This window comes from Sturnira hondurensis, unplaced genomic scaffold (genome assembly GCF_014824575.4).
Source record: "Sturnira hondurensis isolate 20B ecotype Veracruz unplaced genomic scaffold, ASM1482457v3 Scaffold0016617, whole genome shotgun sequence".
In the NCBI taxonomy this organism is placed as follows: domain Eukaryota; kingdom Metazoa; phylum Chordata; class Mammalia; order Chiroptera; family Phyllostomidae; genus Sturnira; species Sturnira hondurensis.
The window spans coordinates 1,567,872-1,592,364 of record NW_028089248.1 but is presented as its reverse complement, the minus strand read 5'-3'; the positions used below and the strand labels follow the sequence as shown (position 1 = coordinate 1,592,364).

General features: G+C 44.3%; 1 protein-coding gene across 3 annotated transcripts in view; it reads left to right on the top strand.

The window, feature by feature from the left end:
- The window catches only part of RBL2 (RB transcriptional corepressor like 2), a 57,509-nt gene that overhangs the window by 11,908 nt on the left and 21,108 nt on the right, over nt 1–24,493 (top strand). For 2 of the 3 annotated variants that reach the window (XM_037066309.1, XM_037066311.1), the window contains exons 6-22: nt 445–605; nt 697–761; nt 1,976–2,162; nt 4,770–4,936; nt 7,107–7,216; nt 7,913–8,016; nt 10,002–10,139; nt 11,686–11,850; nt 12,333–12,453; nt 13,638–13,892; nt 14,082–14,362; nt 14,448–14,624; nt 18,337–18,408; nt 18,975–19,077; nt 19,671–19,876; nt 20,467–20,631; nt 24,136–24,307. In XM_037066309.1, coding sequence (XP_036922204.1) covers nt 445–605; nt 697–761; nt 1,976–2,162; nt 4,770–4,936; nt 7,107–7,216; nt 7,913–8,016; nt 10,002–10,139; nt 11,686–11,850; nt 12,333–12,453; nt 13,638–13,892; nt 14,082–14,362; nt 14,448–14,624; nt 18,337–18,408; nt 18,975–19,077; nt 19,671–19,876; nt 20,467–20,631; nt 24,136–24,306 — 2,648 coding nt within the window. In that variant the 3' untranslated portion in view covers nt 24,307. The remainder of the gene's footprint in view (nt 1–444; nt 606–696; nt 762–1,975; nt 2,163–4,769; nt 4,937–7,106; nt 7,217–7,912; nt 8,017–10,001; nt 10,140–11,685; nt 11,851–12,332; nt 12,454–13,637; nt 13,893–14,081; nt 14,363–14,447; nt 14,625–18,336; nt 18,409–18,974; nt 19,078–19,670; nt 19,877–20,466; nt 20,632–24,135; nt 24,308–24,493) is intronic. The other variant, XM_037066310.1, reaches the window with a different exon arrangement.

Genomic DNA, 24,493 nt, shown 5'->3' with positions numbered 1-24,493 from the left:
TTCATATCTCCCTTTTGTTTTTTCCCGACACTAGGCCAAGATTCCTGTAAATTAATACGATAAATACGTATAAGTCAGTGAAAGTGTATAAGCAGGTTGTCTACTTTGGATAGTAGTTTTTTAAATGGTATGTTTTGCTCACTTGCAAAGTTATATGTTTGTAGGTTTTAGATCTTACAGCACAGTACTAAAATTACTTTTTAGTTTTTTTAACCATTTCTAGATACATGATTGAAAAACTAAATCTTTGCATCATGGTACACTTGCTTTCTATCTGCTATTTTTGAGGTGTATTCAGAGTGAAATTCGGCCCCTCTACACCGTTGGCCATGTATGCATATGGTAACTCGTGCTGATTAGACTCCACACTTTATATTGCAGTGTATTGCAGTTTGGTTTAGTGAATGCTGCCTGATACCTCTGTTCTCATTCTGTCCGTCGTAGGCCTGTCTGAAGATTTCCAGGCTAAAGATTTCAAACCGCCCCCGGCCCCGCCCTGTGTCATTGAGAAGCTCTGTTCCTTACATGACGGTCTAGTTTTGGAGGCAAAGGGAATAAAGGAGCACTTCTGGAAGCCCTACATAAGGAAGCTTTGCGAGAAAAAGGTTGGAATTAATAAGGAATAATGTGAAGATATTTCCTGGGGAAAGATTTGATTTAATGTGATGACTTAAGGACCTTTTCTTTCATCCATAGCTCCTTAAAGGAAAAGAAGAAAATCTTACTGGGTTTTTAGAGCCTGCAAACTTTGGAGAGAACTTGTGAGTACTTCTGTTAAAAAAACTATCTTAATATTTAATTGTGTGCTTTGTGGGAGACACAAGGAAACAATAAAAATTTCTATGAACTATTACTCTAAAGTCGTTTTTAAATTTATTTTATTTTTTATTTTAAAAAGATTTTGTATTTATCTTTAGAGGGGAAGGGAAGGAGAGAAGGAGAGAAATATCAGTGTATGGTTGCCTCTCCTGAGTCCCCTGCTGGGAGCTGGCCTGCAGCCCAGGCATGTGCCCTGACTGGGAATCGAACCACGATTGTGTGGTTTGCAGGCTCATGCTCAATCCACTGAGCTACACCAGCCAGGGCTAAATTTATTAAAAATTGTATCGAACCTTTCCCGGTCTGCGCAGTTGATTGGAGTGTTGTTCCATAAACCCAGGAGGTCACAGGCTTGCTTCTCGGTCAGGGCGCGTGCCTAGGTTCCAGGTTCCGTTCCCCTGTAGGGGGCGTACGAGAGGCAGCCTATCAATATTTGTCTTTCACATTGCTGTTTCTCTCTGTCTCCCTTCCCTCTCTAAAATCCATAAGCATGTCCTCAGGTGAGGATGAAAAAAAAGGTTATTGATGTCCTTGAAAGCTTTAGTAGTTAAGCTTTTGGATCATAACTTTTGGAATAAGGAAATGCTTTTGGAACTGTACAGGTGAAAAATGATGTGGGAGAACTGAGGTCTTCAGAGGCGCCTGGAGCAGCCAGGAGAGAAGATTAGGCTTCTCACCGGAAGCTGCGCTCTGGGGCAGGGCGGTGCAGCGGCCCCCAGGCCTGTCCACAGGGCCTCTGTGTGAGGGGTGCGCACAGTGTGGCCGCTCTAGTGTTTATGCTCAACAGTGCTCCCACTGAAGTTGAACTGTCACAAAGTTAACAGAACTTGTAGTAGATAAGAATATGAAATAATTAGGCGGATCACCCTGGCTGGTGTAGCTCAGTTGGTGGGACGTCGTCCCCCAAAGGGAACGGTCACTGCTTCAATCCCCAGTCAGGGCGCATGCCCGGCTTGCGGGTTTGGTTTCTGGTTGGGCCTCTGTGAGACAACCCGTTGATGTTTCTCTCTGAAATTGATGTTTCTCACCCTCTCTTCCTGCCTTCTTTTCTCTAAAAATAAAAAAAAAATTCAAAAAAATAATTAGGCGGGCTACAACGTGAACTGAAATGGCAGTTCTGAGTGTGTATTTTGCCCTTTTTTTCCCCTTCCTATAGTAAAGCCATCAGTAAGGCCTATGAGGAGTACGTTTTATCTGTTGGGAACTTGGATGAAAGGATATTTCTTGGAGAGGATGCCGAAGAGGAGATTGGGACGCTCTGCAGGTGTCTGAATACCGGTTCGGGAGCAGAGAGCGCGGGAAGGGCGCCCATGAAAACCATCTTGCAGCAACAGTACGACAAGGTGGGCCGGGGCGGGCGGTCAGGCGCCGCCGAGGCCTGTTGTGTTCGGCGGTGGCGCGTGGGTCTTCCTCGTTTCCGCTGTGAAAAAGCAAATTCCCCTTCAATTTCCCTCAATTTCTGTGTGCTGATTTAATTATTACCTTTCAAAGTTTTTGGCTAGATCTGAGAGAAAAGAGAATTTCATACAAATTTAAATGAACATTTCATGCTGATGATTGTTGGTTTGAAAACCTGGGGCAGTAATTAACAGCCTTTACATGTCAAAAATAGCAGGCATTTAGAAAATGCTCATTGACCAAAGTAGGTGCCTTTATGTAAGAGACTGGAGAAGCCCAGACTCCATAGGCCTGAAAATCCTCGTAAACTGAGTTTTGGGATTACGTGGTGTTGGATCATGCAGACACTTATGGTGATGAAGACTGAGTCTCCCCTCTGTTGTGTGGTTTTGCCGAAATCAGCTTCTGACAGGACCTCCACAGGCAATGTGGGTAGTAACGTGGGGTAACTCGCCTGTAAGGCCAGACTTAAGACTGGTTTGATCATTCATTCAGCGCGTATTGTTAACGTATCCATGTGCCAGCCAGATTGTGTTCTGCACCCTGGTGACACTGAATGTCCTGTTTTATGTTGCAGTGTAGGGAGGTAGATGGTGCATAACCAACAAGGTAAATCCACAGTATATCAGATGGGTGACATATGAAGAAAAATGGAGGAATAGTACAAAGTACTGGAGAGAAGGGAGGATGCACGGGCCTTGGACTGTGCTAGGTAGGGTGGCCGGGAAAGATGTCTTTGTGGAGGGAAAATGAACAGACCTGAAGTGAGGAAGCGAGTCCTGTGACTGACTGCAAACCGTATCTGAAGCCAAAAGCGCAGCAGGTGCAAAGGCGCGAGGTGGGAACACGGTCGGTGTTCTGGGGGAACAGCGAGCGTGCCAGTGTGGTGGGGACGCAGTGGCTGCTGTAACTGACTGCTGTGGAAACTAATGGCCAGTGTCCTCCGCACCCCTCGGACTTCCTTTCCCTCTTACTCTTAGCATTTGTCACTGTCTGGTGGTAGGCAGGTAGAAAGAAAAGGTTTGTCTGACAGAGAGAGAGATGGAGATGGAGGTAATTGTTTGTCTCCCTGCACTAGACTGTAAGCTTCATGGGAACTAACTGTATTCACGGGGAGAACTGTATTCAGTGCTTGGCACGTAGGCATTCCATGAATACTTACTGTCAGCATTTATTGAAGGGGAAGAGCAAATCTGGGGAAAGAAATCGAGAGTTAGGATTAAGAGCATCTTAAGTTTGGGATGCCTTTTAGGCATCTTAGTAGAGAAGTTGAGTAGGCATCTTAGATATGCAGGAATGAAGTTCTCTACTGAGGGTAGGGCTGTGTGTGTTTGTGTCCTGGGTCCATCCAGACAGGGTGGGACCTTGAGGACTAGGATCCTTGTACCTGTTTCCTTTGTGGAACCACTGCCACCTGTAGGCCAGGCGGTGAAATGCTGCTGGTGCTGTTGCTTCTGGAAACACCCTCCCAGCCAGGACTTGGCTCCAGTGCCTGCAAGAGGCTGGCGCCAGTAGAGCTGTCTGAGGCAGGGAGCAACCTCCTGAATTGTGGTTAATCTGCCTAGATCATCTTACCGACCTAGAAAATGTATAGAATTAATTTCTTTGAAACAAAGTGGAGGTCTTGACTCTACTGTTTAAGTGACAGAAAAGGCGTATTCATTTATTTTTGTATGTTTGATTTCTCTGCTTTTCTGTATTTTAAACTTGAATGGTTCTGTTGCCAGATGAAATTTTTGGTAGGTGTTTTTACAGCTGTCTCTAGAAAAAATACATTTAATGCATTGAAAAATATGCTTTATCTTAAATATTAAAAACACTCTTGAGCTATCTTAACCTTTAAGACTTTGTTGGAAAAATTAGAAAAGATATTTTATTAACATATATAGTCATGCTTAAATTCTTTGATACTAAGTCATATATTTTTCGTGTTTATATTCAAGAGTGTTAACTTAAACTTCTGCGAGGCCCTGTCTACTTGGAGGGGGCCAACTGGGACACAGCTCGGTGACTGCGGGTGGAGGAGGGTCAGGGCGGCCCCTCTGCGTCCGGCTGTGCCCTGCGTCAGCCGTGTGCCTTTTGCCCTGTCTTTAAAGAGTGTGGTTTGATCACTTAGATGGACTTTTGTTAAATCATGGATTTCACTTGGGCCAGGTTTATCTTGAGCTTTTTTTGTTGGTCTTTGGGCATTTACAAAAAACAGTAGATGCTAACTGCTTCTCAAAGATATTCTTAATTTTTTAATGCTTGTTTTTGCCTTCATGCTCAAGTTTTAAGGGAGGGTGTATAGGGAAATGTGCTTTACCTTAATGATTCGACTTTGAAGAGGCGAACATTTCAGTTAGCTCAACACAAATTGTCCTTTCATGTATCTTCACGTGACAAGTGGTGGCTCTTAGTGGCGTTATGTTTAAATTCCAAGAATGGTGATACTCGAAACACTGAAATTTGTAAATAATATACACGTAAAGTCTGATTGCCTTTGATTCTCATTTGTGAAGGAGTTGAACGTCGTTCTGACCTACAGTGGTGTTCTTTTCTCCCCCTCGTAGGCCAAAGCACTTAGAATCTCCGCCCCACTCAGCGGTGTGCGGCACCTGAAGGACGGCAGCCCCTGTGGGACCCCGGGTTCGACAGCTGCGCACAGCGTGGGCCGTCTCCACAACCTGCTGGTGGGCCTCCACGGTGTGCCCGGGGGCAAGCTGCAGCGGATCCTGCGGTTAGTTGGAGCCTCTCTCGCCTTCTAAGATTTGGCTGTTGTCTGTTCCCTAGTTCTTTGTTGTGATTTTTCACCGTGAGTGCCGTCATTTTCTCACTGATAATTTGGTCAGTCGAACGCTGAGGACGGTGGTTAGTCTGCAGATGATGTAGCGATGTAAGACGTATGACTAGAAGATGGGAGTTTTCCCTCAGCATCTTGGTCTGTTCAGGCTGCTATAACCAGGCAGCTTACAAATGACAGAAGTGGATTTCTCACAGTTCAGGAGGCTGCAAGTTCAAGTTCAGGGTGTCAGCAGATGCGGTGTCTGGTGAGGACCACGTCCTTGCTGCCTTCTTCCTGTGTCCTCACCTGGCTGGAGGAGACAGGGACTCTCCAGGGTGTCTCTTACGAGGGCACCAGTTGCATTCAGGCAGCCGCCGCTCTCGCAACCTCGTCGTTTCCCAAATGCTCCAACACCATCACACTAGGGATTGGGTTTGGACGTGAAGTGGGTCACCCGGGAGACAAACATCAGTCCGCAGCACTCAGAATTTCTGAACAGAGCACAGGAGCCAGCATCTCACAGCACGAGGCACTGCACCAAAAAGCACCAGACTGTCTCCAAGCGTTCTGTCTTAGCGTTGCGGGGACGGGGGCCAGTAACGAGGGTAGTTGTCAGGGGCGTTCATGAAGGGGATTGTGCCTGAGCAGATTCCTGGAGGGTGGGTCATGTTTCAAAAGATAGACAGTTATATTCGTAACCAGTTCAAAACCACTGTAACTTTTGTCAACTCTATAAAACACCCTGATCCTGAAAGGGACGTTGGCCCTCAAAGTTTGATTTGATGACACGGTCCCTATGGGAACCCATTTTATTTCAGGTGATAATGGCGTGCGAAGGCCCTGTGTACACACAGTGATGCCTCACTCATAACTGGACGCATTGCATACCCAGGCTGACTAATCCCCCCGTTCCCAGGAGGTCTCCTTTTCTCATAAACTCGACTGTGATTAACACCCCACAGGCTACGTCTGTATGGCCTTTTCCTAAGTCTTCTTTTTAAAAAGATTTTATTTATGTTTAGAGAGAGGGGAAGGGAGGGAGAAAGAGATGGAGAGAAACATCAGTGTGGGGCTTCCCCTCTTGCAGCCCGCACTGGGGACCCAGCCCGCAACCCAGGCATGTGCCCTGACTGGGAATCGAACCAGGCGGCGACCCCTTGGTTTGCAGCCCTGGGCTCAGTCCACTGAGCCACACCAGCCAGAGCCTAAGTCATGTTTTCAAAATGGGTCCTGTTTACCTGGAACACAGAAGCACTTTATGAATACAATTCAGAAGCCTGGTCTGATCTCTGTGTCCTGCAGATCGTTTTACCATGTCTAACCAGATGTGGCAGCTTCTTTAATCTTAAATGCCATTCGTGGTATTTAAATACCAACAGATACTGGGGAAAACCCAAAGGCCCTATTTTTGTAAAAAAGTACCTGTGTGAGTTAATAAATAAAATTGTGTTTGTATATGCTATTCAGTAGCTATCTCCAGCAGGATTATAACTGATTTTTAATGTCTTTGTAATTTTCTAAACTCACTACATTTTTACAGTGAATATTTACGTTTATGACCAAGATAAACGTAGTTGTTACAAAAGTCCGTGTGGTGGTAATCTGTATAATACTTCTGCATTGAACGTATATTGCTTTTCCAGTTAAAAACAAACAACAACAACAAAACACAATGAAATAAATCTAGTTTTGCAGGAAAAGATATAGAATGCCAGTAATGGCTTATATAGTATAGATTATATACCGCTTCATTCTATTTTCTTCCAGAGTTTTAATGGGCATTCTGCTGCCCCCTGGGGGGAAACAGTTGGGAGCAGTTTTTGTCATGGGTAATTGCGGATATTTCAGGTTGGGGGCCAATCCTGGACATCAGATGGGCACTGGTTAGGGTTAAACTTGCTGCGGTAAAAGGTGTGACTTTACACAAGACATTTTTTTCACTGAAAATGGTAATCTCAGCACCTTTGTTAAAGACCGTACGAGGCCCCCGGATCAACTTGGAGGGTGCGTAGTTTGTGTTCATTGTGTTTTATATTTATAGGTTAGTAAAAATACAGAGTTCTAAACAGTTTATCACTTTGTAATTGGTAAGACCTTTAAATTAGATAATTTATTACTTTTTTAGGACATGTTCTAGAGATCCAACCCAGGCTATTGCCAACAGACTGAAAGAAATGTCTGAAATATATTCTCAGCGTTCCCAGCCAGAAGAGGATGCCAGTAACGCTGCCAAAGGTGAGGCTTACTATTGTCTATATTGTTCTCATCTTGAGGTTTAACTGCCTGGAGTCCTTTCTTGGTAACTGATTCTGAAGTATGGAGAAAAGATTTATGCTTTTAGATGGAGGGCTAGAATATGGCTTTTGGGGCGGGGGGCTGTCAACCAAGTGGTTTCTGTTCCCTTCTCAGTAAGAGAAATTTTAGACTGATATCTTTATTATGTTGATCTTCTGGGACGTCTTTTGGTTTGGAAAACCTTAGTTTTCATTTGCAGACTGGAGATGAAGTATAGGAGTGCAGTGACTTCCAAATGTTAAGAACAAGAACCAAGGACAGCTGTTTTCACGCTCAGAGCTGTGCTGGGCGTTGTTTGGTGTTACCAGTTATAAAACCACAGATATGAATGGAAGAATAAACCTCTTGGCGTGGAACTCCTCTGTTCAAACATACTTCCCCCCCAAAAAATGTGAATCTTAGTGGAATGATATTACAGTTTTTTTATCTGAAATTTTAACTTCACAGTTTTAGAAAAATATAGCTTATCATGAGAAAAGGAATTTTAGGGATTGAAACAGCAGCAGGAGAAAGTGCATGCACTAAGCTGTGTTGGTTTTAAATTTGATTTTGTGGATGAGGGGATGAGATAAATCCTCGTTTTTCACAGTGTTTATTTTCTTTGCATGTAACCACTGGTTTTTATTATTCGTGCAGAGGTCGCCAGCAGACAGTTCCGCATCGCAGAGATGCTTTACTATAAAGTGTTGGAAGCTGTCATTGAGCAGGAACAGAGAAGACTGGGAGACATGGATTTATCTGTGAGTAAATAGCCAGTGTATTGATCAGCACTGTAACGTGTAGTTTGCTGTTGGCCCTGGCCACCAAAAAACCCCAAACAAAATGCCTCTACTGAAGAAGAGCAATGATGCGTGGTTTTGAGGGAGTAAGACCGGCGCTGAAGGAGACCCGTGTCCCAGGCTCTGGCCCTGCCTGGCCCGGGCACTCAGAGCCTCACTGTGCCAGGCCGGGCGTCAGAACACAGCAGCACTCCCACCACGGGTTCAAAGGCTCAGTTTTAAATAGCCGAGGGGTTTTAGCCAAGCCCCATGTAGCCTTAAATTGAATATTGACTATTCTTTAGTAGGTATTGAACATTTATAACGGATATTTAGGTTTATAACAAGTATTCAGCCATTCCTCTTTGGCTAAGGTGATTATTTTTTCTACATTTTCCTAGTCAAGAAATGTAAATTGATTTTAAACAAGTGATATTTACTTTTAACTGCGTCAGAGATTTATTTTTTTTTAAGATTTTATTTATTTTAGAGATGGGAAGGGAGGAGAGAAAACGTCATTTGGTTGCTCTCGCGCGCCCCCTCCTGGGGACCTGGCCGCAGCCCAGGCATGTGTCCTGATGGGACTCAAACAAGCCTACCTTCCAGTCTGTAGGCCGGCTCTGTCCACGGAGCCATACCAGCCAGGGCTCGAAAATATTCTTAATTTTTTAAATAACATTCTAAAGAAAACTATAAAATTGACCAATAATTGTTCTAATTCCATTTCTTTTGTGTGTGTATATATACAGGGCCATAGACATTTAAAAAGCTATTTTACGATGACTTTTGTAACACAGAGGGATGATAAAACATGGCTATAGTTTAGCAGTTAATAGTAAGTGTATACCTGTCTACTCACCTGAGAAATTAGTTTAAAAATTTTTTTATTGTAGTAAAAGTTACATAAAATTTATCCTCTTAAGCATTTTTAAGTGCAAAATTCACTAACACTAACCATTCACAATGTTGTGCAACCCTCACCTCTCTCTAATTGTCTTCAGAATGTTTCCATCACCCCAGACTGACCGTCTGTACCCATAAACAGCCACTCCCCAGCACTCCTCCCTGCAGCCCTGGTAACCTTCGTTCTGCTTCTTTCTCTGTGAATTACCTATTTGAGGTACATTCTATAGTCACATGACATTTGTTCTTTTGTGTCTGGCCCATTTCACATAGGTTCATCCATCTTGTAGCATGTATCAGACTTTATAGAGACACATATCACCTCTATATGCACATACTGTATTCTGTTTATCCAGTCCTCTGTTGGTGTGCATTGAGTTTCCACTTCTTGGCTAGTGTGAATAATGCTGTTGTGAACACTGATGTGTGAGTGTCCATGTGAGTCTCTGCCTTCAGTTCTTTTGGGCGCACATTCTGGATATTAATCCCTTTCCAGAAATATGATATGCAGGTATTTTCCCTTCATTGATAGTATTATCTGATACACAGAAGGTTTTGACCAAGTCTACCTGTTTTTTGTTCTTATTGCCTATGGTTTTCGTGTCTACCTAAATTTTTAATTAAAAAATAATAAATAGGTACAATTTTGGAAAATATACAAAGGGAAAAAAGGAAACGTGAAAATCATCTGTGATGGTGTCACCCTGAGTAAATATGTTGACTTTGGGTCCATGGCCACCAGCCAGGCCCCCTGCCTGCCAGCCATCTCTCTGCGCCAGTGGCCTTGCACTGTAAGCACTGCTGTGGGACGTCCTTCCACGTCACCTGCTTCAGAGCACCAGAGTGTGGTGTGTGTTGTAGTTAGTGACGTGATCTTTTGTATCAGCTCTATTCCATAATATGTAAGATTTTTGAAAGTTGCTAAAAAAGTGAACTTACTGTATCAGGAAAACTTTTGTAAGAAAATGAGCACATACTTCTCACAAACTCAGAGAATAACTTGGCTGGGTATGAAATGTCTTGTTTGAGCAGGCTAATGTTTCTAAATGTTAACTGTTTTACAGAACATTCTGGAACAAGATGCATTCCACAAATCACTCATGGCCTGCTGCCTGGAGGTTGTCACTTTTTCTTATAAGCCACCTGGGAATTTTCCATACGTTACGGAAGTATTTGATGTGCCGTTTTATCACTTTTACAAGGTAATTTTAAAAATTCGATATTAATTAGGAAATTGTAGATGAGACCGACTTCCTGTTGTTAGCCATCTAGTTCATTTTAACATCTAAGTACATTTCTTCTAATTTTTATTTACATGTTTAATAATTTCCGCTCTTTGGGGAGCAGAGAAAAAATAGTCTTAAGAACTGTATAAATTCTGCTACGATGACCTGTTCTCAGTAAAGCTTCACTTGATTCCTTTTATTTCATAAAGGCTTTTAGAGTTACTTTCATTTTATGAGCTTAAGAAGGTTTTTAAAAACTAGCAAACGTATCCCTAGCTAATCTTGTATAGCAATCTCTTGGTTTAACTTTATGGAGAGTAAATAGCATTGAATGTGTCTTTCAGAAGCGAAACTTCTCTTTCACGTGAGGCACAGAGTTACGGCATTGATTTGGTGTAGTTCCCTTAATATTTAGTGCATAAATTTAATTCAGATTCAGCAGTCAAAACATTTTTATAGGGACACATACTGAATGTTCACAGTTTTTTAAAAAAATTATTTATATATATTTTAAATTTTTTTTAAAAATAGATTTTATCTATTTTTATAGGGGAAGGGAAGGAGAGAGGGAGAGAAGTATCAATGTATGGTTGCCTCTCATGTGTCCCCTGCTGGGAACTGGCCTGCAACCCAGGCATGTGCCCTGACTGGGAATTGAACCTCGATCCTCTGGTTCGCAGGCCTGTGCTCAATCCACCGAGCTACACCAGCTAGGGCTATTTATATATATTTTAGAGAGAGGGGAAGGGAGGGAGAAAGGGGGAGAGAGTCATCAAAGTGAGAGAGAGACCTCAATCGGTTGGTTGCCTGTCCTAGGCACCCCGACTGGGACCAAACCCGCAACCCAGGCCTGTGTCCGAACTGGGAGTCAAGTTGGTGGCCTTTTGCTTTGCGGGACAACGCCCAACCAACTGAGACACACTGGTCAGGGCTACAGTTTTTAAATATGAAATTTAAAGAGTAATGTTTTCAATCTAAGTAGATAAGATATATTCTTTCATTAAATTTTTTTTAAAATACAGCACTATAGCCCTGGCCGGTGTAGCTCAGTGGATTGAGCACAGGCCTGCAAACCAGAGGATCACGGTTCGATTCCCAGTCAGGGCACATGCCTGGGTTGCAGGCCAGTTCCCTGCAGGCCAGCTCCCAGCAGGGGACCCATGAAAGGCAACCATACATTGATGTTTCTCTTCCTCTCTCCTTTCCCTCTAAAGATAAGTAAATAAATAAATAAAATTTTTAAAAGAAAAAAAAACTAAATAATGTATATAAAAAATTTTTAAAAAGTACAGCACTATAAAATGATTTTATATGTCATTCATGTAGTTTAAATATTTATAAAGACTGTGAAAGGAAGAACAGCTATTTCAAAATAGTACTATTCTTTAAAGTTGTAATTTTTTATAAATTGTCTTTGTTGTACTTATAAATGTATAAAAAATTAAATTTACCCATTTTTTATACTTCAACGATTTTTATTAAAAAAAATACTGATTAAGCCGGGCGCGTTCCTTCATCTCAGGTGATAGAAGTGTTCATCAGAGCGGAGGAAGGCCTCTGCAGAGACGTGGTCAGACACCTCAACCGGATCGAAGAGCAGATCTTGGACCATTTGGCGTGGAAATCGGGGTCTCCTCTCTGGGACAGGATTCGGGACAATGACAGCAGAGTTCCTACGTGCGAAGAGGTTTGTGAAAATGTCTCAACATCTCTCTCCAGCGAAAGTCCATCCATATCTCATCTCTTCGTGACCCTCTTTCACCGGGACAGTCAGTCTTCCTTGTGTAGGGCCGGGGGGCAGTGCCCAGTTTGACGTGGTCCGGTCACCCCTGGGTCTGACAGGACTGGTGACCACCCCAAGTGTCCAGTGACAGTGGGAATTTGGGGTTCTGTCTTGATCCCTTAAGTTCATGTATCTCAGAATGCTTGCTTCTCGACTTCTCCAAGTCCGTCAGGAACGCTGATTTACATTTATTGTCTACTTAACTAGGTTTTGAAAGTTTTAAGCGTTCCAGAATTTATTTTAACTTTAGTATGAAAGTGGAAAAGCCAGGTGCTAGATGGATGAACTGAGGAGCCAAGATAGTTTTTTGACCTTGTATTATTATTGTACTGTTTATTAGAATGCGTTTTTGAATCCTGGCGTTCTGTGTGAACAATTCTTGACAGGTCATGCCCCCTCATAACCTGGAAAGAGCAGATGAACACGGGACCCCTTGTGTGGCCGGCACCCCTTCGAATCCCAGAAGGATGAGTGAGGTTCGGGCTGACACGGGAGCACTTGGGAGAAGTAAGTTCTGTTTAAAACAGTGAGGCGTATGTGTGGGAACCTAGTATATCCTCAGGGATATAAATTGCATCTCAGTCTGCAAGCGGAGTTCCTAGGGCCCAGAGAGAAGATACTTCATCTATTACAGGGCCATGCATTGCTTTTGGAGGCTCTTTAAGAACACAGGGAAGTGCATGATATGACAAGAGTCTTTTTAAGAAGCATACTCTATATTACTGTTTCCTATTTTTAAAGTGTATGTCTATATATTTTTACTTATTTTACCACAATTTAAAATATATATACCAAAAGCATTGAATTATTACATTCAAAACCATTGAATGGGTGAAATGTATGAGAATTCTATCTCAAAAAAGGTGTTTAAAAAAACAAAACAAAGCTTAAAAAATTAAACAAAGCTTAATTCAATCCAAAACATGTTATGGCCATTCTTTCTGAATGACATTATTGAGTTTTAGTAATTTCCTTTTTTTTTTCATTTTGCTTATTCTTAGAAGGTAAGGGAAGGAGAGAGGGAGAGAAACATCAGTGGGGCAAGAGATACATTAGCTGCTTGCCTTTCACGTGTCCCCAACTGGGGACTTGGCCTGCAACCCAGGCACATGCCCTGACTAGGATTTGAACTGGCAACCTTCCAGTCTGCAGGCTGGCACTCAGTCCAGTGAGCCACACCAGCCGGGGCGAGTTTTAGTAATCTTCTATATGTGGACAAAGATTTATAAAAGTGGAGAAATAAATTCTCCCAGATGGTACCATAGGAATATGAAATCCATCAAGTGGCCTTACCAAGTAGCGAGTGGGTTTATGGTGTACAATCACATTTTACATGAGTGTTGGGTAGAAATTGAATAGGGTCAAAAATATCTGGGGAAAACAGAATACTTCAGATTGCCCCTCACTCGTCAAGACCCTGGAGTAGCGGAGGGTAAAGCCAGGTTCGAACTAGCAGAGGGCGGAGTGAAGGAGGGAGCACTGTGAGACAGACAAAGTCTCGCTTTACATTTCGCTCCTAATAGCGTTCACTTGCATTTTTATTACTTGAGCGTGGCCATGATGTGACTCCTGTAATTCTGTTCGCTTTTAAATGATGAAGTAGCTCACGCACTGGTTAATGAACACTAACAGCAGCTTGGGGGAGGCCAGCTCCGCCTCCCTGAGCTGGGCGCGTCGCGTTTCCCCGGCAGGTGCAGGCTGTGGGCGGTACAGCCCGCCCACGCTCAGCTCCACCAGGAGGCGGCTGTTTGTGGACAACGGCAGCCCCTCCGACAGAGGGGTGCCGGCCCGTGCGCCCCCGCAGCCCCTCGTCAGTGCTGTCCCTGTGCCGAATGTGCCTGGGGAGGCCGTTCCTGTCACACCAGTTCCCGGGCAGACTTTGGTCACCATGGCAACAGCCACTGTCACAGCCAACAATGGACAAACTGTGACCATTCCTGTCCAAGGTAAGGCATGGTTGGTTCCTGAGTTTTTTGGTGGCATTATTAGAAAGTTACCCGAGATTTGGCTGGAGTGATGAAACAAGGGTGTAGACAGGAAGGGTTTTGGGGGGGGCCAGTAATTGGAAACCCCCTCCTGGAGAAACTTGCACCGTCAGCGTTTCCCAGCACCTTTTTCTTCGTAACAAACTCCAGGTATTGCCAATGAAAACGGAGGGATCACGTTCTTCCCTGTCCAAGTCAACGTGGGGGGACAGGCACAAGCCGTGACCGGGTCTATCCAGCCCCTCAGTGCTCAAGCCCTGGCTGGAAACCTGAGCTCTCAGCAGGTGACAGGAGCAACCCTGCAAGTCTCAGGTCAGGTGGCCGTTCAGCAGATTCCCTCCGGTGGACAGCAGCAGAAACAGGGGCCACCTCCCAGCAGCAGCAGCGTGAGACCCCGGAAGACCAGCTCGTTATCGCTGTTCCTGAGAAAGGTAGTTGTCCGTGTGCCTTCACCAGGTCATGAGCTCGGGAAACATGCCAGATAAACCCATTGGAAACGTTTCTGTTTCTCACTAGGTTTACCACTTAGCGGGGGTCCGCCTGCGGGATCTCTGTGTTAAGCTGGACATTTCAGACACACTGAGGAAGAAGATCTGGACCTGCTTTGAATTCTCCATAGTGCAGTGTCCCGAACTTATGATGGACAGGCACCTGGACCAGCTGTTGATGTGCGCCATTTACGTGATGGCCAAAGTGAGTGCTCGGGGATATAAAGAAAAAAGATGCCACTTCCTCACTCTCAAAGCATTTTTTAAAGGTTTTATTTTGTTTATTTTTAGAGGGGAAGGGAGAGAGAGAGGGAGAGAAACATCAGTGTATGGTTGCCTCTCATATGGCCCTCACTGGGGACCTGGCCCACAACCCAGGCATATGCCCCAACTGGGAGTTGAACCAGCGACCCTTTGGTTCACAGCCCACGCTCAATCCACTGAGCTACACCAACCAGGGCTCTCAGAGCATTTTTAACAGCCTTACTGAGGTACAAGCCACAGCCCATATAACTTGCTCATTCAAAGTAACTCAGTAGACTTGAGGGCATTCACAGTTTGTACACCTGTCACCGCAGTCAGTAAAACATCATTGCCCATTGTATGACTGCATGGTATTTTTATCCACTTTTCAGTTAATGAACCATTTCCACTTTTTGGCTACTTGTCAACATTTGTGCACAAGTTTTTGCACAGATGTTTCCACTGAAGTGTGGGTCCAGGGCTGGGTTGCCAGGTCACGTGGTGGCCCTGTGTTAACCACTAAGGAACTGCCAGGCTGTGGTCAGGAGTCACCGCGCCGTTTTACGTTCTTGCCAACTGTGAGTGGGGGTCCCGACTGCTCTGCGTTCTCCTCGGCACTTCATCAGCAGACTGTTTTTTATTAAAGACCTGAGGTGGAACACAGGTAACAGCCGTTTTCAAATGGACAATTCCTTGGTGTTTTGTGCGTTCAGTGTTGAACACCCACCACCTCTCTCTAGATTCACACATTTCCATCCCTGACAAGTGAAACTACTCACGGATGACGTGGTTTCCCTCCACTCACTGTCCTCGGCGCCTGGTGACCACCCTCGTGCGTTGTCTGTGTAGTGGTCAGAGGGGCCTAGGCGCCTCGTGGACGTGGGATTGTGCAATACTGGTCCTTTGGGCTAGTTTGTTAGTAGCATGTCTTCTAGAGTCTTCTACAATACTACGTATTGTACTATGAGAGATACTACAAGGCCGAACACTATTTCACTGTATGGATGTACTTCATTTTGTTTACCCATTGATGGACACTTGGGATGTTTCACTTTTTGGCTGTTGTGACTAATGCTACTGTGAACATGGGGCTAAAAGCCCTCCAGTCTTTTCGAGTTTTGGTGTCGGTTCTTTGTGCAGACGCCCAGAAATGGCGTTGCTGGTCACACGTTATCTGTCTTTAATTCTTTGAGGGCTGCCATTTTGTTTGCAACAGCAGTACATGAGACTTCCAGTTTGTCTACACATTGGCCAACTCGTTTTCCATTTTCTTTTTAAAGAGTTTATTTTTGGAGAAAGGGAGAGAAGCATCAGTGTGTGGTTGTCTTTCACAAGCCCCCTACTGGGGACCTGGCCTGCAACCCAGGCACATGCCCCGACTGGGAGTTGAACCTGTGACCCTTTGGTTCGAAGGCCAGTACCCCATCCACTGAGCCACACTAGCCAGGGCACCATATTTTTTTTATTTTAGCCATTCCAGTGGGTATCGACTGGTACTTTACTGTGGTTTGGTTTCTCTTTCCCTAATGAGTAATGGTCCCAAGGGTCTTTTACTGTATTTGTTGGCCATCATCTGAATTTGAGTCTGGCCATCCCAGTGGGTGTGAAGCACTATTTATTTCACTGTGGTGTTTGCATTTCTCTGATGACTAATGATATGAGGAGTATTTTTTCGGTTGCTTGCTGCTCATTTGTATGTCTTTGGAGAAATATAATTTTGTTTAAATCCTTTGCCCATTTTTGAATTGGACTGTTTGCTTTTTGTTGTCAAATTTTGGAGTTCTTATATCTTCTGGATGCAACTGCCTTATGAGATGTGATCTGCAAATATTTTCTCTCATTCTGTGTTATCTTTTCACTCGATAGCATTATTTGAAGCATAAAACATTTTGGTTTTGACGAAGACTTGTTTTTTTGCTGCTTGCACTTTGGGTGTGATGTCTGGGAACACACATGCGAGGGTGTAAAGCTTCATCCTGGTTTGAGAGTTTTGCCAGTGGATTTTCANTCTTATATCTTCTGGATGCAACTGCCTTATGAGATGTGATCTGCAAATATTTTCTCTCATTCTGTGTTATCTTTTCACTCGATAGCATTATTTGAAGCATAAAACATTTTAGTTTTGACGAAGACTTGTTTTTTTGCTGCTTGCACTTTGGGTGTGATGTCTGGGAACACACATGCGAGGGTGTAAAGCTTCATCCTGGTTTGAGAGTTTTGCCAATGGATTTTCATGTACGAAACCAACCCTGCTTGTGTTCCTGGTGTAAAGCGTCCTTGGTCATAGGATCGTAATACATCAGGAAGGGTTCCTTCTGTATTTGAAAGAGTTAGTGAAGGACTGAATTGCTTTCAGTGTCTGGTGGGGTTCAGCGGTGAAGGCACTGGAGCCTCCATTTCTCTTTGTGGGCAGTTTATTGATGACGGCTTTCACTTGTCATGCCTGTTCACATTGTCTACTTCTTCTGGAATCACTTTTGGTTGTGTCTTTCTAGGGACTTGTCTGTTTCCTTGGGACTAATTTGTCTTCTCTCTCTGACATTTTATCATTATGAAATGGCCCTCTTTGGTAATCACTCTTCTCTCGGCAGCTTTCAGCCTGTAGGATTGCGTACTGCTGTTGATGGCAGCACACACAGCACAACACGCTCCACGTTCGCTCTCCAGTCCCTAGCGTTTACCTGCAACTGAACCTTGTACCTTTTGACCATCCCCCACTTCCCCAAACCCCTACATACACACACATCTTCAGCTTCAGTTTTATACTAACCTAATTCCGGTGAGATGTTCAAGTGTTACCTTTAATAGCTGTTTCCTCTTCGTCCTTTTGGTGGTAGTAGTATAATACACTTAGTGTCCGGAAATGTCCTCAGTTCAACAATGCACTGTCACTGCATATGATTTGACTTCTAAGGGAACTGAGAGAGGGAGTATGGTGTAACGGTATCAGTCTTTAGTTAAAGCTTCGTTATTTGACCTTCCCTATCATTTCAGACCCTCATTATTGGTTGCTGTGGCTCCGAGCTGTCGTGTGCAGTTGTCCCCCGCCCCAGTCCTGCTCTTTCTTTGGGCTGCGTTCGGCCTGCAATCCGCATTTCCAGGTTACAGGTCCATGGACGCGGTCTGTGCATCCCATTTTGTGCGGCTGTGAGGAGAAAGGAGCCGTCCCATACTGCCTTCAGAGTCGGATGATAATCTCCACCAGTGCTGCTTTTTCGTATTTGAATTACTGTCCGGAGTTACTTGTTTTTATTTTGAAGAACTTTCGGTAGTATATCTTTGCTGCAGACGGAGTCCTCGGTCTGTCTTTGAGCTCTTGGAACGCGCCCCACTGCTTCGTGGCCTCCCTAATTTCTGAGGAGAAGGTGTCTGTTACTTCACTGGGTCCCTAGTAAGCGGAACACTGTTCGGTTCCTCCAGTGGAATCTTTGTGTCAGTGTCTGTTTCGTCCCAGGTCGTGGCTCAGACGCCACTGACCACCTCTGCTGTGGCCGCACGTTCAGGTGCGGTAGAATGTCTCATTTGTCGTGTGCCCCCAGGGCCATTTCCAGAAACTTTAAGTGACTGGTTTTTAAATATAATTTTCACCAATTTCACTGTGGAGCAAGTTTATAGTGTTCCACACAATATTCTCCTGAAAGTTCCCCTCAAAATACTCCTCCTCTCTTTTCCAGGTCACGAAAGACGACAAGTCCTTCCAGAATATCATGCGTTGTTACAGGACTCAGCCACAGGCTCGGAGCCAAGTAAGTGCGTTTCCTCTCAGGGCTGAAAATAAAGCTTATCCAAAAAATTAGCCAGAGTTGATCTGCAGCCTTTTCTCCAGGCTAAATAAGTAAGATTTGACTTTAAAGGAAGTCTTTGGTGGAAGTCCTCTTTTCTCCAAAAGGTAATGATGTGAAGTGGCTTGTATCTTATTAAATTAGGAAGTTGTTTGGTGTCTTTGTCACCTTTCTGTCTGGTTTAGGAAACATAGCCTATTCAGTCAAATTTTGAAACTCATTTACCTTTAATACTGTCAAAGAGGGTGGGTATGTAAGGTCTCTATTTGGCTTAGAAGGACTTCACTTTACGCCCGGGCACCGTTACTGCTTTGCTGTACTGCAGGCAGTACTTGGAATTTTGAGCCAGACAGCCCCAGGGATAAACCGGGAATCTGTTGTTTGATACACGACCGTGGCTGCAATTATTAACCTCCCCGGAGGAGGACTGTTACACATGGGGTTGTTGTGGGAAGTAACATGCCAAGGTCATAGAGCTTAGGATGTGCTCACTAAAGACTCATTCTGTCTCCGTGTCACGTCTCTCTAAGATCTACAGAAGTGTGCTGATAAAGGGGAAAAAGAAGAGAAGGGACTCCGGCGGCAGCGACAGCAGGAGCCACCAGGACTCCCCGACAGAAGCAAAAGACGGGGGTGAGCGGGACTGCTGCGGGGGCGGGCACGGTCCGGTCAGGGTTCTCTGACCTTTGAGGCCTGGAAAACTGAGGATTACTAAGTGAAATGACAAAGGAAATTATCTTATGGCAAAGAATTTGCTGGAATAATAAACAGAATTCTAAATTTAGTGGCGAAGTTGTCCGTCTGTCCTCCCGTAGCGGTGAGGCAAACCGTGCAGAACATCTTTCTCCAGGGGAATTAGAGGAGGTCTCGGGCAGGAACTCGCGTGTCAGAGTCTGGCATGTGAACTGACACCACGCTGTGGAAATACCGTCCCTAGTGTTTCTCTGCACCACTCAGCACAGGGCCCAGGTCCTAGAAAACTCGCTGTGACTCAGGAGTGGACACTACCCAGTGCGCCCCGCCTCCATTCGTGGCCTGGGGGTGACGTCAGTGCTTCGTGTCGCACCTGTGCTTTGCTCCCTCATACGTAGAATCAAGTGCCCATTTGCTGCCATTGCCCAAGCAGAGCAAGTAGCTGTTGGCCTGTGCCCAACTGAGGTTTCTTTTTGGAAACAGGCTGCACCAGCAGCCTCTCCGTCTCACACCGTCTGTTCCCCGTGCTGCAGCCAGCAGAGACTCCAGCCCCGTCATGCGGTCCAGCAGCACCCTGCCCGTCCCGCAGCCCAGCAGTGCGCCGCCGACACCCACGCGCCTCACAGGCGCCAACAGCGACGTGGAGGAGGAGGAGAGGGGCGACCTCATCCAGTTCTACAACTACATCTACATAAAGCAGATCAAGTCGTTTGCCATAAAGTACTCTCAGGCAAACCTAGTAAGTTGGATGCGGCGCGTTTCGTTTTCCTCTTCACTTGAGAGGGATGAGGGACACTCCCCTTTGAGCCGCTCCGTCTGTAAAGTACTTTTACAAATAGTTCCCTTGTTAAGTGCAACAAGTCATTTGACTGACCCCGTAGCTATTGTGTAGCACTGAACAGGACGACGGCATCGGGCTCCCTACGAGTAGGGGACAGCACGAGGGAGAAGGCCTGGGTTCCGGGTGTCCCAAACGCAGCAGCGGTGGTGCCCCCCGTGCAAGTTCACTTGCTCGGAGCCTTTTGTTTCTCCCGCGTAAAATGGGAATGAGAGCGGTCCCTAGCTTACAGGGGGACTGAGGATTAATGACACACTGCACTCCAAGTGACACACCCTACTAGAAACACCGTACTGAGGGCGTGACCCACTTCCATGTTTGCTGTTCGTATGGTTTTTTTCAGGTTTACTTGTTGCTCTCACTGTTTACCACCCATCAAGCCAAGGATTAATTATATCTCTTTCCTCTTACAGTAAAAATAGCCATTTCAAAAAATACCTGGCTAGAACTTCTGTTTAGCGTCTAAGAAATACTGAATTTTTTTCTTTCAGGCAGATGCTCCTCCGCTCTCTCCCTACCCGTTCATAAGAACAGGCTCCCCTCGCCGGATTCAGTTGTCTCACAATCACCCTGTCTACATTTCCCCGCATAAAAGTGAAACAACGCTTTCTCCTCGAGAAAAGATTTTCTACTACTTCAGCAATAGTCCTGCAAAGGTAAGCCTGACCTACATCTTGGCTCTTACTAACTCCAGAGTGTTTAAGATTCCAGAAGCAGGAGTGATGTTAGGCCCTGGCTGGTGTGGCTTAGTGGATTGAGCACTGGCCTGTGAACTGAAAGGTTGCTGGCACGATTCTCAATCAGGGCATGTGCCTGGGTTGTGGGCCAGGTCCGCAGTTGGGGCCATGTGCAGGGGGCCACAGATCATGTTTCTCTCTGTCCTTTTCTCCTCCCTTCCCTTCTCTCTAAAAATAGATAAATAAAATCTTTTTTTTTGAAGTGACCATTTAAGTCCTAATGAAGCCAAACCAGGTATGTCCCCTGACTGGGAATCGAACCCGTGACCTTTTGATGTGTGTGTGAGGATGCTCCAGTTTATAGAGCTCTGGCCAGGGCAGGCTTGTATTCTTAAAAGATGTTAATAATGAAGAAGGGGTAGACGGTGGAAGGGTGCTGTTACAGAGTGAAGGCAACTGTACAGATACATGACAGCCAAATGCAATGGGTGCTACATAGAAAACCTCAACTATAAAGGACATATTGGGGACAAGCGGGAAAATGTAACATGGACTTCAGCGTTAGTAATTCTAAAATTTCTGGTAAACTTCTTGGGTATTGATGATGGCACTGGGTCATGCAGGAGAATGTACTTGAAGTATTCAGAGGGAACTGTTTCAATGTCAGTAGCTTACTCTCAGATAGTTCAAGTAAAAATTGTAGAGAAAACAAATGACATAAATGTTGATGACTGTAAATGGGCAATCAGTATACTATTTGTCCAACTTCTCTGTAAGCTTGAAATCTTTTAAAATAGAAGTTGGGAAAACAAAGCAAAAAATCTGTTAGAAAATATAATGGGCCCTGGCTGGTGTTGGTAAGTGGATTAAGTGTGAACCTGTGAACCAAAGGGTCCCCGGTTCGATTCCCAGTCAGGGCACAGGCCTGGGTTGTGGGCCAGGTCCCCAGTGGGGGGTGCACAAGAAGCAACCACACATTGATGTTTCTCTCCCTCTCATGGGAAAACATTTCCTGAAATAGCAGCAAAGTATCACATGCCTTATAATAAATTTATCTTTGCAGAAAAATTGTTTAACTTGAATTAGATTTTAAAAGACTGGAATAAATGAAGATATATAACTAATGTTGCTGAATAGGAAGATGAAATATTAAAAAATAAAATTTCTTCCAACTATTGACAGGTTTACTAATAGTCCCAAAAAGCAACTGGAGTTGGATGAAATGATTAATACTTTCTCTAATCTGGTAACCACAAATTCCAAGTAGATTGAAGAGTTAAATGGGGAAAAAAAGTACTTATTTCAAAAGAAGGCTGAAAAAGGGAAAAATGTGTAGGAAAAAAGCAAACAAACAGCAATTAAATGTAAATGGTCCAGATATACCAATTAGAAGGTAGAAATTGTAACAGTGGGAAAAGACCTATTTGTTCCTTGTGTGTAACACTGAAGTTTAAAGCACATCGTTTATAGCACTAAGTACCTATTAGAAAAGAAGAAAGGTCTCAAATTATGACCTAAGCAACTAGAAAAATACTAGTGGTTGATGAAAAACACCTTAAAGCAGAGAAAATTAAGGCCATTGACAGTTAAGGGTTTTTTCTGTTTGTTTTCAGAAGATAAAATTTGCTAGCCGTGTCTCTGTATAGGCCAAGCAGGAAAGACAAGACATGTTACCAGTATCAGAAATGAGAGGCACTGGTACAGCCCTATGGACATGAAAAGTCTAATGCAGGATGAAACCTGACTCTGTTCCAGTAAACGTGATAAATTGAAATGTACCAACTCTTTGAAAGACAAACTTCCAAAACACTGTTACCTTTTAATCCAACACTCCTTCATGAGAAAACTCTCAGGAGAGTTCCTCAACCTGATACAAATGTGTCTTTTACAAAATCTATAGCTAACATCCTACTTAATGGGGAAAGACAGTGCCTCCCCTCTGAGATCAGGAAGAACGTGCGGATGTCTGCCCTCACGACTCCCGTTCAACAGGGTGACTGCGGGCCTGGCATATAAATACAACAGGGCAAGGCAGGGGAGACGCCCAACAAATTCCTGCATAGGAAAACCTCAAAATCCACAAAAAAGTACTGGAACTAGTAAGATGACAAAGGTTACATGATTAATACGCAAAAACCAAATGATCTCTATAAACGAGCAATGAGTAATCAGAAGTAAAGGAACACTGTTTACAGTTAACACTGTAAACAGCATTAAAAAATGAAGTACATGTAAGTCTGCTGAATGCTGTTTAAGGACTTGCATCGGAACACCACGGAGTGTTGGTGAAAGGTTAAAGACTGAGAAAATGGAGAGATAACGTATATTCACAGACTGAAAAACAATGTCAAGATCTCTCCATTTTTTCCCATGTGGTCTATAAATTGAACCTAATTCCTGACAGTATTCCAGCAGAATTATTTGTATACATTAACTGGTTACAAAACGTACATGAAAATGCATAGGAACCAGAATAACAATTTTTGGAAAACTTGAAGCACAGTGATTTCAAGACAGCGTGGTGCTCTGCAAGCGGACTCACAGGTCGACGGGGGGCAGAGGGTGTCAACAGTTGTGAGTACGCCAGCACAGTGTACTCTTGTATTACCTACTCTCGTGTTGTTATTTTCTGTTCAAACAACTGTCAGCCTCCTTTGCCCCACCCTCTATATGGCCAGCTAGTTTTCAACAAATGTGCCCCAAGCAAGTCGCTGGAGAAGTCTTCTCCACAGAAGGCGCTGAAGCCGTGCCAGACACACGGGAACACTGGGTGGCAGGCAGAGGCGTGGTCCACAGGCAGTGGCATGGGGAGGTCTGAGACAGTTTCTTGTACAAGTGCACGTGACTGCTCAGTGTGCTTTCCAGCAAAAAGTGTAGACAGTTTAAGTGGCATGTAGAAATAATTTTCTTAACCAGAAAACAATGTGATAAACTGACTTCTGGGGCTTTGGACAGACTTCATGCTAAAGGCACTGAAGACAGATCCAGTCCCCAGGACTCTGGCAGTGTCCTCTCAGTTCTCCCAGGGACAATCTATGACTGTTGCATTCTAGACCACACTAATAAGTCACTTTACAAGGATGCTGTAGGGAATTAAGGCTGGCTTCTCTTGTGAAACTCAAGTTGAGAAAGGCTGCTAGACTGAAAAAAACAACTGATTAAATGTGGCATAGAGATGTCATGATCTATAACTTGTAAAACGGAATCACAGATTTGTTCACTCATACATTTTGGAAAAGGGTACGTGAAACAAGCCCTGGAGCTTGCTAGAAAAGGGAAACTCCTCCTCTGGCCCAGATGGCCATCAGTCTCTGCCAGCTGAGAGGTGAGACTGGAAGGCTGTATAACTTAGTTGTTTTCTTTACGAAGATGTTCTGACTTTAATTAAACTTATCTCATTTGCGGTACTTCGCCTTAATATGAGTTTAACACTGAATTTGCACGTATTAGCATTTTAAATTTTTATATCTATTTTCCCTCTAGAGACTAAGAGAGATTAACAGCATGATACGGACTGGAGAAACTCCAACCAAAAAGAGAGGGATCGTTATGGAAGATGGAAGTGAATCACCTGCCAAAAGAATGTGCCCGGAAAACCACTCTGCCTTAATCCGCCGTCTCCAAGACGTAGCTAATGACCGCGGTGCCCACTGAGGTTAGTCTGCCGTATTGACTCTCTTTTCACAAACTGTTTGACAGCACCGTTTAGTGCATGCTAGATTGTGGGGCTCTTTTTTCTTCCTCTTTCCAGTATCCTTACATTTACTCATCTCGTCTGCCTTTTTTCCTACCACTCAGTGCTTGCCATCAGTGCTGCTTAGAATCCAAACTGGGATTTTTA